Below are 13,970 nucleotides of genomic sequence, written 5' to 3' on the forward strand. Positions count from 1 at the left end.
GAATTATTATTCTGAAACCTTGAGTAAAGAAAACACTGACCGTTTTGTTTCATGGCTTGTAGAATTGGAGTTTTATATCAAAGCTTAAGCTAAGAACGAAAGTGTGAGCGAGTTAGTTTAGTTTTACGCCGCCCTCAGTAATATTCCAGCTCTATGGTGGCGGTCTGTAAATAATCGAGTCTAGACCAGACAATCTAGTGATTAACATTAAGAGCAATTGGGAACCGATGACATGTGTCAACCAAGTCAGCGAGCCTGACCACCCGACCCCATTAGTCGCCTGTTACGACGAGCATAGTCGTCTTTTATTTCAAGCAAGGGTTGCTGAGGGCCGATTCTACCCCGAACCTTCACGGGTCACGAAAGAATCACTGTTGGAAAATGAATACGAATTAAAGCTGAAACAGAAATTAAACTGCGACAAATAGATTTACAAAGTCATATTTCTCTTGGTACCTTAACAGGCGATGGACTGTTCCACATTTCCCACAACATACTGCTGGAAATGTTTTGGTTTTTTTTCACTTTAACAAAAAGGCTAACAATTGAATATACTATTTAAGGGGAAAGCTAGAATTTTATTAACTATTGACAGAAGACTATTAATTATAATATTATTTGTCTTCATCATGGAAACATGGCTTCATCAAGGTAAACACTATGTATTTACATGTTGTTTATTGAAGTTTAAGGAACAAAAGTCCCTCTTATTCCAAAAAAACATGTTGCCGGAAGTTCCATTGATGTGTTTTTCTCCTTACTAACAGGTACTTTACTACAGAATAAATCATCCACCCATCACAATAATCATCCATCACAACGAGTGAGTGAGTGAGTGAGTGAGTGAGTATAGTTTTACGCCGCATTCAGCAATATTCCCGCTACATGGCTGAGGTCTGTAAATAATTAAGTCTGGTTCAGACAATCCAGTGATCAACTGCATGAACATCGATCTGAGTGGAATAGGTCTCCAGCAAACCATGCTTGCCACAAAAGGCGACTTTGCTTGTCGTATGAGGCGACTAACGAGATCGGGTGCTCAGGTTCGCTGATTTGGTTGACATATGTCATCGGTTCCCAGTTGCGCAAATCGATGCTCATGCTCTTGATCACTGGATTGACTGGTCGAGACTCGATTATTTACAGCCCGCCGCCATATAGCTGGAAGTACGGCGTAAAACTCACTCACTCACGAACTTGACAGACAATATAACAGCCAGCATATCAGGTAACTAGGGACAAAATCACTTCCACATTCATGATTTTCCACATTAAGGTTTTTCGGAGTGTCGTTTATCTTGTGTACAGAGAAACTTTACACTAGAGAGAAGCAGTTATACTCATGCTTTACTCATGCTTTAGTCCTCCCAGAGGACTTTTACTAGATTGGGTATAAGTCAACATAAAAGAGCAGCTGAGTCATTAATAGGATTGTAAGCATTTAAAGGTGGGTGGGATGCCTTGACCTGCAAACACAGGGGTCCTGGCTCTTCTCAGGAAGACCAGGTTCTGTTTCTGCTATTCAGTCAACAAAATCATGTAATTTCACCGATATTTCGCCATCTACGACCATAGGAATCTGATTTGCTTGATAAACAGAACTCGATAATGTCTGTAGATCAAACGGAATCAAGTCTCATGTGTTCAATGTATTACTTCAACAGAATAGAAAGCAAACACTGTTATTACTAATAAATGTATCTACCTGACTGGATCGGGGAGGTGGGATTGCTATGTCCAAAGTACTGACCAAGATTGAAGTGATGTGGGGTCAGTAGTGTTGTGACGTTGATATAAGATAAGTGTGGGAGGCAGGGTATTGTCGGGGTATTTGCACAGACATTTATTTAGCGTGTTGTTGTGGCTACGTGTCCGACTTGGGGTCATGCTTGTTTTTATGACATCACGAATTACTCAGTATTCAGGAAATTCAGGAAAAACTAGCATCCTGGAAGCATTTATCGTTTCGAAAACAAGAGATACGTGGGAGAGACAGGGGTATATAACACCCCAGATCCTCTTGGAAGACAAGACACGAAAAAATCAAACCAGAGCAGACGACAATTAAAACTCGACAGTCCGACACAGTCAATTTGAGAATCAGACGACATTTGGAAGAAACAGATGGCGAACATGTTTTGGTTTGAAATTCCTGCTCATTGCATGCTGTGGGCGTCCCTCCTGCTCCTCCCGTCCCTGGTGGAGAGTCACGGGCGTCTGCTGGAACCCCCATCTCGAGCCAGTATGTGGAGACTTGGTTTCAATACCCCACCAAATTACAACGACAACCAGCTATATTGTGGTGGTTACCAGGTGAGACCAAGGATATCTGTAGCCAAATACAAATAAAGGAATATACACTTTTCAAGAAGTATTTTCTTTTAATGTCTTCTTTCTTTGATGATCTGGCACCGTTGAATGTATTACAGAAGAATCCATCTACTCATACGTACATGAATCACATATATGGCCTATTTTGATATGTATATCTGAAATAATATCAAACGCAGATATCATTAGGTCCTCCCTCTATGTGCCATGATGGATGTCCGGTCTTAGCTGGATTTCAGCCCCACCATCAAACTCTTCATTTGTTTACATTAACGCGGCCAATAGTTTCTGCCACTTGACCAAGTTCACATTGATTTCCATTACAGAGACAATGGGAACAGAACAAGGGGAAGTGTGGTGTGTGTGGAGATCCCTGGGACGGAGTCCGCGAGAACGAGGCTGGAGGGAAGTACGCGAAAGGTATTATCGTCCGCAAGTACAATCAAGGGGAGACGATCACAATTACCATTGATCTGACCGCCAACCACAAAGGTAAGTTTCATTCTTGTTGCGCCATTTAAACGCTTGTAACGCATATGAATATATTTGAAAAATGTTATTTGTCTTCACCATGGAAACATGGCTTGATCAAGGTAAACACTAATAAGACAAATGCCCATTACAAACAAATTCTCCTGGTTCCTTATTAATTTATATATTTACATTTTGTTTATTGAAGATTGGGGAACAAAATTTCCGCTGAGATAATTTTGTTCTTCCAAACAAAACATATTGCCGGAAGTTCCATTGATGTGTTTTTCTCCTTACTAACAGGTATTTTACTACAGAATAAATGTTTCGTTATTCCTATTTCAAGGTTATTTTGAATTCCGCCTTTGCCCCAACAACGACCCCTCAACCCGTGTCACTCAGCAGTGTCTCGACAGACATGTATTGAAGCACACCGACGGTAGCACGCGCTTTAACGTCACAACGCCACGTGAAGGCAAATACAACATGGAGGTTAAACTTCCGGAGGAAGTGATGTGTTCTCAGTGTGTCCTGCAGTGGAAATACAACGCTGGTAAGTTTAACGATTAAACAAAAACTGAATCTAGTTATATTGTCAAATCTGCGTCTCTGTCGGCACTTTAATGACATATTTTTAGGTATGCACAAAGGCCACTCTCCATAAGGGTAAATATATATTTGAACAACATTTAAGCAGAAGTTTCTTTACTATATAATTGTGCATTCTTGAACTATCTTATCTTTTTGTTTATATGTGAGAATAATTTCGTTTTCCCTTTGAGAAAATGTAAGGTATATCATAACATTCAAGTAACAGGACTGTTCGTCAAATACGATTTCAAAAAAGTTGGTTTTAGTTCAGGCAAGCTACTGTTTTTATCTGACTACACAGAGGTCTTATTGGTGCAGGTGTTCATGAATAGCTCAGTTCCACAACAAATATCATTGTCTTGATCTATCATGGAAATAGGCAGAATGCAGTGAAACAGTGGTATATTTTTCTTTTTTCACAACTCCTTTGAGTAGCAGTGAACAGAACTCTGCACTGAAATATGGCACCCAAGACCAAATATAAATTGCTATCTATGAAGTTTATCAATATTGTAAAACGAATCAGGTCCGTTTTATGAATATGAAAAGGCGCTTTGCAGCTTCTATTTTTTTATTTTATTTTATTTATTTATTTATTTTTAAAACATCAGCTTTCTTTGAGCCTGACAAATTGAACATGCTCGTCTAGTTACACATCTCTCCATTTGACCAGGCAACTCTTGGGGATGTGAAACAAGTGGCCACTGCTGTGTTGGATGTGGACCCCAGGAACAGTTTTATGGATGCGCAGACGTCGCCATATTCCCGTCTAACAATCACGTGGAAACTGTCCACGTGACGCCATCTAGTGGTGATAAATCCGGATGTTCAGCTAGCGGTCTATGGGCAGGGAATAGCCGGATCGTCACATGGTGCAAGACAAACTGCGCCCTTGGTAACTGCCCGTCACAGTTCTGTTCCGAGGGCTGCCGTGCCCTTGGCAACCAGTTGTACTGATTCTAATGCTCACAAGACTTTAGAAATTGCTCAGTGTTGAAAGGATTATATTTTGATATAATATGTTTGTTTTGATGATGTTTATTTTGTAATAAAAGTTGAAAAATCAACTCGGTAGTACTTTCGTTTGTTAGTTTCCCACAAATGACATACGTTTCGAACCCGATATTCTCAAAGAATTGTCTGATTTAGACCTGATTAATTTACAAAGAACATCGTACACTTGTAACACTGCCGAAATAAATATATACTCATGATCTAATCATCATTGCACACATTGCTGTACACATTTAGAACATGTTTCTTGTGGGCGTGGAAAAGGGTTTGTCGGTATTATTTCTAAGAACCAACAAACAATCCTGATCCACAACTAGCTATGTAGCGTGTATGGATACTGAAATCCCATCTAGTGACGGCATGTCAGAGAAACGTAGGCCATTTTCACATGTTTACAATCTTTAATTCGTCTTACTTAATTCGTTTCAACACCTAATACTAGTCGGTATATAAAAGACACAATACATGGGTAATTGCGGGTCAGTATTCATCCATCAAACGACTGGGTGAGTTTAGTTTTACGCCTCCCTCAGTAATATTCCTGCTATATGGCGTGGTCTGTAAACAATCAAGTCTGGTCCAGACAATCCAGTGATGAACTGCATGAGAATCGATCTGCCCAGTTGGGAACCGATGACATGTGTCAACCACGTCAGCTAGCCTGACCCACCCGATCCCGTTAGTCGCCTCTTTCGACAAGCATAGGATCTGTTATGAATTAGTGAGGGAGAGCGTGCGATAGAACGGTTTATAGATATGTTAAATGGCCACACAAGGTACTTTCTTACGACTTCTTAGTCGCCTCTTACGACACGTAGAGTCGCCTTTTATGGCATGCGTTGCTGAAGATCTATTCCACCCGGATATTCACGGGTCGGAGGAAATAAGAAACCCAGGGTTTCTCTATGATCCCACAAACAACTGTAAAACCGTCAAGCATTGGTATACGCTGTGTAACAATGTTTCACCTATTGTATATTGAGCTTGTAGAATTTGTGAGGGGAAATGTTGTGCCAAATTTAGACAAGCTAATAAGAATCTTCAGTGACACTGAGAATATTCTGGAATGTTCAAGGCTTTTTCTTTTGTATGCACGGGGGATCTGGCTGTTGCTTCTCATTTGACATTACATCTCTAGAAATCCAGCATTGCATGTGATTATCATGTTGAGGATAATCCCCGCCTTACCCTTTCTTTCTTCCTTTTAAGTTGGATCACTCTTGCTGATGGGTGAATTATGCGATTATGGTCTTCATCCCTATAACCACTTACCTCTGAGTTTGTGCCGCCACTGTTTAATGCTCTGTCATAGTGATACATTTGTATCGGTTTGTATTTCCGCCTTCATTTAGGGAGCCCTTGGAGAGATCGAGCGTTAACATAGTGTTGGCAGAGATGGATGAAACCATGCAAATCCCACAGAGGACTCTTAACAATTAAGAATTTAACAGACCTTGAAGCACAGGCAACCCGTAGCGCAAATGGGTGTTGCGCAGCATAGAGAATATGACAAGTCTTCATATATGCGAGCGAAGCGAGAAAAGGTTGACAACGTACTTTCCTCGCATCGGATCGAAAAATATTTTTCATCTCCAAATAAAACATCGCCACCATCAAAGGTACACTCCCATTTCCTCACTTGGTTGTGTTCTCACATTTCCTACCCCACGTTTAATAATTTACTCACGTGAAATACGTTTTATTCAACATTGTAAGCGCCACTCAGATCGTTCTTCGCCTCCATTACCCTTGCCAGCATCCGGTTGAACGGAGTGACGGAACAAGAATAAGCAGAAATTAGAAAGAAATACCATATTGCCTAATTTTATCATGAACCTGTTGGGGCTTATTTATCGTATCTGTTGTCGCTATTGTTATAACTTTCGTAACAATTGTTCTACATAAAACACGTCTGGCGTAATGGGCGAATGAAGCAGAAGAGGTAACTGTAAGTATTCCATATGGAATAATACCCTCCTGTTCCTTCACTCCGTTGAACCGGAAGCTCGAAGGGGGAATGGAGGCGAAGAACGGTTTGATCTGAAGTGAGGACAGTACGTGGCCAATCTTTCTTCGTTTCGCTCGCACGTAAGAACGCTGGTCATTTTCTCTATGTTGCGAAACCCATTTGGGCTACAGTTTGCCTGTGCTTGAAGAAGCACATTCCTGTTCTGGTCGGAAGCAAGTCGCAATGAAACTGTAGTAGAGTGTTTTCCTGTAAAGATAATCAGCCACACCGTTAACTAAAGAGCGATTTGACGACATTTTCCCACTTAAGAAAACAGTATAGTTGCATTGTTTTATATACGATACATTAATATCTCATTAAATACAGAGGTTACCTATCTGTGTGGAATATGTATGTTCATTAATTCGTCTCGATAGGAGTGAGAATGAGTAAATGAATTCCTGCATGAGGGCCTACATGTGTGTAACAATGATTTTATGCACATGAAACAAGTATTTACTGGTGAAGGTAACTTGTTCCGAACAAACGCAGATTTGAGAAATCTCGTTTAAGGGGTAACTGAAACAGCGTATACCTGTGCAGATAACATGTTTTGGTGTATTACACGCAGAAACGTTTCCGCGTAGAGACTCGCCGGCAGATACAGAAACCCCAAACCCCCAAAACAATACTTCCTGCCAGGCGAATGAACATGGAAACGCTATAAATTGTAGGAAATCAGAAATTGTATCCATACTCTGTACACTGTTGACAATCGGCTATGACGACTATGCGTGCCATAAGAGGTGACTAACGAGATCGGGTGGTCAGGATCACTGACTTGGTTGACATATGTCATTGGTTTGCGCAAATCTATGCTCATGCTCTTGATCACTGGATTGACTGCTCCAGACTCCATTATTTACAGACCGCTGCCATATAGTACGGCGTAAAACAAAACTTACTCACTCATGTACTCTACACACAGTGGCCAGCATATCAGGTAACCCGAGACAAAATCACTTCCACATTCATGATTTTATACATTAAGGTTTTCGGAGTTTCGTTTATATCTTGTGTACCGAGAAAGTTTACACTAGACAGAAGTATTCATGCTTTACTCATGCTGTAGACCTCCCAGAGGACTTTTACCAGATTAGGCTCTGTTTGGAAGTTAAGAGAAAAGAGAAGCTGAGTCATTAATAGGATTGGAAGCATTTTTGTCACAAACTATATAGTCAAAAGTATTCTGTGGATGTATTTCTGAACGTATATGAGTATGGCCGATGTCATCACGATTCTGTGTCTATCAGTATCTAGTTGGAATACTATTAACACCTCGGACGAATGTCCCATGTCATTAAACACCTCAACAGGAAAGTATCTCGACTCACTTCCCCTCCTTATTTACACTGTACACAATGGGGCTTTGCTCCTGAACTGTAATGTCTTCATTTCATTACTGAATCTTATTCACTACTTGTTCGGTCTTGAGGTGCCTGGACGAAGAGTCCTGGCTCTTCTCAGGAACACCAGGTTCTGTTACTGCTATCCAGTCAACAAAATCATGTAATTTCCCCGATACGAGTAGTTCGTCATCTTCAACCATAGGAATCTGATTTGCTTGATAAACAGTACTCCATAGTGTCTTCGATCCTCGGACGAATGTCCCAAGTCATTAAACACCTCAACAGGAAAGTATCTCGACTCACTTCCCCTCCTTATTTACACTGTACACAATGGGGCTTTGCTCCTGAACTGTAATGTCTTCATTTCATTACTGAATCTTATTCACTACTTGTTCGGTCTTGAGGTGCCTGGACGAAGAGTCCTGGCTCTTCTCAGGAACACCAGGTTCTGTTACTGCTATCCAGTCAACAAAATCATGTAATTTCCCCGATACGAGTAGTTCGTCATCTTCAACCATAGGAATCTGATTTGCTTGATAAACAGTACTCCATAGTGTCTGTAGATCAAACGGAATCAAGTCTCATGTGTTCAATGTATTACTTCAACAGAATAGAAAGCAAACACTGTTTTTACTAATAAATGTATCTACCTGACTGGATCGGGGAGGTGGGATTGCTGTGTCCAGAGTACTGACCGAGATTGAAGTGATGTGGGGTCAGTAGTGCTATGACGTTGATATAAGATAAGTGGGGGAGGCAGGGTATTGTCGGGGTATTTGCACAGACATTTATTTAGCGTGTTGTTGTGGCTATGTGTCCGACTTGGGGTCATGCTTGTTTTTATGACATCACGAATTACTCAGTATTCAGGAAGAGCTAGCAACCTTGAAGCATTTATCGTTTCGAAAACAAGTGATACGTGGGAGAGACAGGGGTATATAACACCCCAGATCCTCTTCGAAGACAAGACACGAAAAAATCAAACCAGAGCAGACGACAATTAAAAATCGACAGTCCGACACAGTCAATTTGAGAATCAGACGGCATTTGGAAGAAACAGATGGCGAACATGTTTTGGTTTGAAATTCCTGCTCATTGCATGCTGTGGGCGTCCCTACTGCTCCTCCCGTCCCTGGTAGAGAGTCACGGGCGTCTGCTGGAACCCCCATCTCGAGCCAGTATGTGGAGACTTGGTTTCAATACCCCACCAAATTACAACGACAACCAGCTATATTGTGGTGGTTACCAGGTGAGACCAAGGATATCTGTAGCCAAAAACAAATAAAGGAATATACACTTTTCAAGAAGTATTTTCTTTTAAAATGTCTTCTTTTTCTTGATGATCTGGCACCGTTGAATGTATTACAGAAGAATCCATCTACTCATACTTACACGAATCACATATATGGCCTATTTTGATATGTATATCTGAAATAATATCAAACGCAAATATCATTAGGTCCTCCCTCTATGTGCCATGATGGATGTCCGGTCTTAGCTGGATTTCAGCCCCACCATCAAACTCTTCATTTGTTTACATTAACGCGGCAAATAGTTTCTGCCACTTGACCAAGTTCACATTGATTTCCATTACAGAGACAATGGGAACAGAACAAGGGGAAGTGTGGTGTGTGTGGAGATCCCTGGGACGGAGTCCGCGAGAACGAGGCTGGAGGGAAGTACGCGAAAGGTATTATCGTCCGCAAGTACAATCAAGGGGAGACGATCACAATTACCATCGATCTGACCGCCAACCACAAAGGTAAGTTTCATTCTTGTTGCGCCATTTAAACGCTTGTAACGCATATGAATATATTTGAAAAATGTTATTTGTCTTCACCATGGAAACATGGCTTGATCAAGGTAAACACTAATAAGACAAATGCCCATTCCAAACAAATTCTCCAGGTTCCTTATTAATTTATATATTTACATTTTGTTTATTGAAGATTGGGGAACAAAAGTTCCGCTGAGATAATTTTGTTCTTCCAAACAAAACATATTGCCGGAAGTTCCATTGATGTGTTTTTCTCCTTACTAACAGGTATTTTACTACAGAATAAATGTTTCGTTCTTCCTATTTCAAGGTTATTTTGAATTCCGCCTTTGCCCCAACAACGACCCCTCAACCCGTGTCACTCAGCAGTGTCTCGACAGACATGTATTGAAGCACACCGACGGTAGCACGCGCTTTAACGTCACAACGCCACGTGAAGGCAAATACAACATGGAGGTTAAACTTCCGGAGGAAGTGATGTGTTCTCAGTGTGTCCTGCAGTGGAAATACAACGCTGGTAAGTTTAACGATTAAACAAAAACTGAATCTAGTTATAATGTCAAATCTGCGTCTCTGTTGGCACTGTAATGACGTATTTTTAGGTATGCACAAAGGCCACTCTCCATAAGGGTAAATATATATTTGAACAACATTTAAGCAGAAGTTTCTTTACTATATAATTGTGTATTTTTGAACTATCTTATCTTTTTGTTTATATGTGAGAATAGTTTCGTTTTCCCTTTGAGAAAATGTAAGGTATATCATAACATTCAAGTAACAGGACTGTTCGTCAAATACGATTTCAAAAAAGTTGTTTTTAGTTCAGGCAAGCTACTGTTTTTATCTGACTACACAGAGGTCTTATTGGTGCAGGTGTTCATGAATAGCTCAGTTCCACAACAAATATCATTGTCTTGATCTATCATGGAAATAGGCAGAATGCAGTGAAACAGTGGTATATTTTTCTTTTTTCACAACTCCTTTGAGTAGCAGTGAACAGAACTCTGCACTGAAATATGGCACCCAAGACCAAATATAAATTGCTATCTATGAAGTTTATCAATATTGTAAAACGAATCAGGTCCGTTTTATGAATATGAAAAGGCGCTTTGCAGCTTCTGTTTTTTTATTTTTTTTTATTTATTTATTTATTTTTAAAACATCAGCTTTCTTTGAGCCTGACAAATTGAACATACTCGTCTAGTTACACATCTCTCCATTTGACCAGGCAACTCTTGGGGATGTGAAACAAGTGGCCTCTGCTGTGTTGGATGTGGACCCCAGGAACAGTTTTATGGATGCGCAGACGTCGCAATATTCTCGTCTAACAATCACGTGGAAACTGTCCACGTGACGCCATCTAGTGGTAATAAATCCGGATGTTCAGCTAGCGGTCTATGGGCAGGGAATAGCCGGATCGTCACATGGTGCAAGACAAACTGCGCCCTTGGTAACTGCCCGTCACAGTTCTGTTCCGAGGGCTGCCGTGCCCTTGGCAACCAGTTGTACTGATTCTAATGCTCACAAGACTTTAGAAATTGCTCAGTGTTGAAAGGATTATATTTTGATATAATATGTTTGTTTTGATGATGTTTATTTTGTAATAAAAGTTGAAAAATCAACTCGGTAGTACTTTCGTTTGTTAGTTTCCCACAAATGACATACGTTTCGAACCCGATATTCTCAAAGAATTGTCTGATTTAGACCTGATTAGTTTACAAAGAACATCGTACACTTGTAACACTGCCGAAATAAATATATACTCATGATCTAATCATCATTGTACACATTGCTGTACACATTTAGAACATGTTTCTTGTGGGCGTGGAAAAGGGTTTGTCGGTATTATTTCTAAGAACCAACAAACAATCCTGATCCACAACTAGCTATGTAGCGTGTATGGATACTGAAATCCCATCTAGTGACGGCATGTCAGAGAAACGTAGGCCATGTTCACATGTTTACAATCTTTAATTCGTCTTACTTAATTCGTTTCAACACCTAATACTAGTCGGTATATAAAATACACAATACATGGGTAATTGCGGGTCAGTATGCATCTATCAAACGACTGGGTGAGTTAAGTTTTACGCCTCCCTCAGTAATATTCCAGCTATATGGCGTGATCTGTAAATACTCTAGTCTGGTCCAGACAATCCAGTGATGAACTGCATGAGAATCGATCTGCCCAGTTGGGAACCGATGGCATGTGTCAACCACGTCAGCTAGCCTGACCCACCCGATCCCGTTAGTCGCCTCTTTCGACAAGCATAGTTTCTGTTATGAATTAGTGAGGGAGAGAGTACGATAGAACGGTTTATAGATATGTTAAATAGCCACTTAAGGTACTTTCTTACGACTTCTTAGTCGCCTCTTACGACACGTAGAGTCGCCTTTTATGGCATGCGTTGCTGAAAAACTATTCCACCCGGATATTCACGGGTCGGAGGAAATAAGAAACCCAGGGTTTCTCTTTGATCCCACAAACAACTGTATAACCGTCAAGCATTGGTATACGCTGTGTAACAATGTTTTACCTATTATACTTTGAGCTTGTAGAATTTGTGAGGGGAAATGTTGTGCCAAATATAGACAAGCTAATAAGAATCTTCAGTGACACTGAGAATATTCTGGAATGTTCAAGACTTTTTCTTTTGTATGCACGGGGATCTGGCTGTTGCCGCTCATCTGACATTACATCTCTAGAAATCTCATGATTATTATGTTGAGGATAATCCCCGCCTTACCCTTTCTTTCTTCCTTTCAAGTTGGATCACTCTTGTGATTCAAGTCTAATCACGTACCTCTGAGTTTGTGCCGCCACTGTTTAATGCTCTGTCATAGTGATACATTTGTATCGGTTTGTATTTCCGCCTTCACTTAGGGAGCCCTTGGAGAGATCGAGCGTTAACATAGTGTTGGCAGAGATGGATGAAACCCTGCAAATCCCACAGAGGACTTTTAACAATTAGGAATTTAAGAGACCTTGAAACACAGGCAACCCGTAGCTCAAATGGGTGTTGCGCAGCATAGAGAATATGACAGTCTTCATATATGCGAGCGAAACGAGCAAAGGTTGGCAACGTACTTTCCTCGCATCGGATAGAAAAATATTTTTCATCTCAAAATAAAACATCGCCACCATTAAAGGTACATTCCCACTTCCTCACTTGGTTGTGTTCTCACATTTCTCACCCCACGTTTAATAATGTACTCACGTGAAATACGTTTTATTCAGCATTGTAAGCGCCACTCAGATCGTTCTTCGCCTCCATTACCCCTGCCAGCATCCGGTTGAACGGAGTGACGGGACAAGAATAAGCAGAAATTAGAAAGAAATACCATATTGCCTAATTTTATCATGAACCTGTTGGGGCTTATTTATCGTATCTGTTGCCGCTATTGTTATAACTTTCGTAACAATTGTTCTACATAAAACACGTCTGGCGTAATGGGCGAATGAAGCAGAAGAGGTAACTGTAAGTATTCCATATGGAATAATACCCTGCTGTTCCTTCACTCCGTTGAACCGGAAGCTTGAAGGGGGAATGGAGGCGAAGAACGGTTTGATCTGAAGTGAGGACAGTACGTGGCCAACCTTTCTTCGTTTCGCTCGCACGTAAGAACGCTGGTCATTTTCTCTATGTTGCGAAACCCATTTGGGCTACAGTTTGCCTGTGCTTGAAGCAGCACATTCCTGTTCTGGTCGGAAGCAATTCGCAATGAAACTGTAGTAGAGTGTTTTCCTGTAAAGATAATCAGCCACACCGTTAACTAAAGAGCGATTTGACGACATTTTCCCACTTAAGAAAACAGTATAGTTGCATTGTTTTATATACGATACATTAATATCTCATTAAATACAGAGGTTACCTATCTGTGCGGAATATGTATGTTCATTAATTCGTCTCGATAGGAGTGAGAATGAGTAAATGAATTCCTGCATGAGGGCCTACATGTGTGTAACAATGATTTTATGCACATGAAACAAGTATTTACTGGTGAAGGTAACTTGTTCCGAACAAACGCAGATTTGAGAAATCTCGTTTAAGGGGTAACTGAAACAGCGTATACCTGTGCAGATAACATGTTTTGGTGTATTACACGCAGAAACGTTTCCGCGTAGAGACTCGCCGGCAGATACAGAAACCCAAACACCCCAAAACAATACTTCCTGCCAGGCGAATGAACATGGAAACGCTATAAATTGTAGGAAATCAGAAATTGTATCCATACTCTGTACACTGTTGACAATCGGCTATGACGACTATGCGTGCCATAAGAGGTGACTAACGAGATCGGGTGGTCAGGATCACTGACTTGGTTGACATATGTCATTGGTTTGCGCAAATCTATGCTCATGCTCTTGATCACTGGATTGACTGCTCCAGACTCCATTATTTACAGACCGCTGTCATATAGTACGGCG

At 40.8% G+C, this 13,970-nt stretch overlaps 2 protein-coding genes across 2 annotated transcripts; both read left to right on the top strand.

Annotated features, from left to right (window-relative positions):
* Positions 1 to 2,133: 2,133 nt before the first annotated feature.
* On the top strand, positions 2,134 to 4,350 carry LOC137268481 (uncharacterized). Its single transcript, XM_067803047.1, has 4 exons — positions 2,134 to 2,313; positions 2,658 to 2,823; positions 3,149 to 3,355; positions 4,067 to 4,350. The coding sequence occupies exons 1-4, from the start codon at positions 2,134 to 2,136 to the stop codon at positions 4,348 to 4,350; spliced, it is 837 nt and encodes a 278-aa protein (XP_067659148.1).
* Positions 4,351 to 8,833: 4,483 nt separating this feature from the next.
* Positions 8,834 to 11,053, top strand: LOC137268500 (uncharacterized). The gene is made up of 4 exons (XM_067803061.1): positions 8,834 to 9,013; positions 9,361 to 9,526; positions 9,852 to 10,058; positions 10,770 to 11,053. The coding sequence occupies exons 1-4, from the start codon at positions 8,834 to 8,836 to the stop codon at positions 11,051 to 11,053; spliced, it is 837 nt and encodes a 278-aa protein (XP_067659162.1).
* Positions 11,054 to 13,970: the final 2,917 nt, after the last annotated feature.

Source organism: Haliotis asinina, chromosome 16 (genome assembly GCF_037392515.1).
Source record: "Haliotis asinina isolate JCU_RB_2024 chromosome 16, JCU_Hal_asi_v2, whole genome shotgun sequence".
In the NCBI taxonomy this organism is placed as follows: domain Eukaryota; kingdom Metazoa; phylum Mollusca; class Gastropoda; order Lepetellida; family Haliotidae; genus Haliotis; species Haliotis asinina.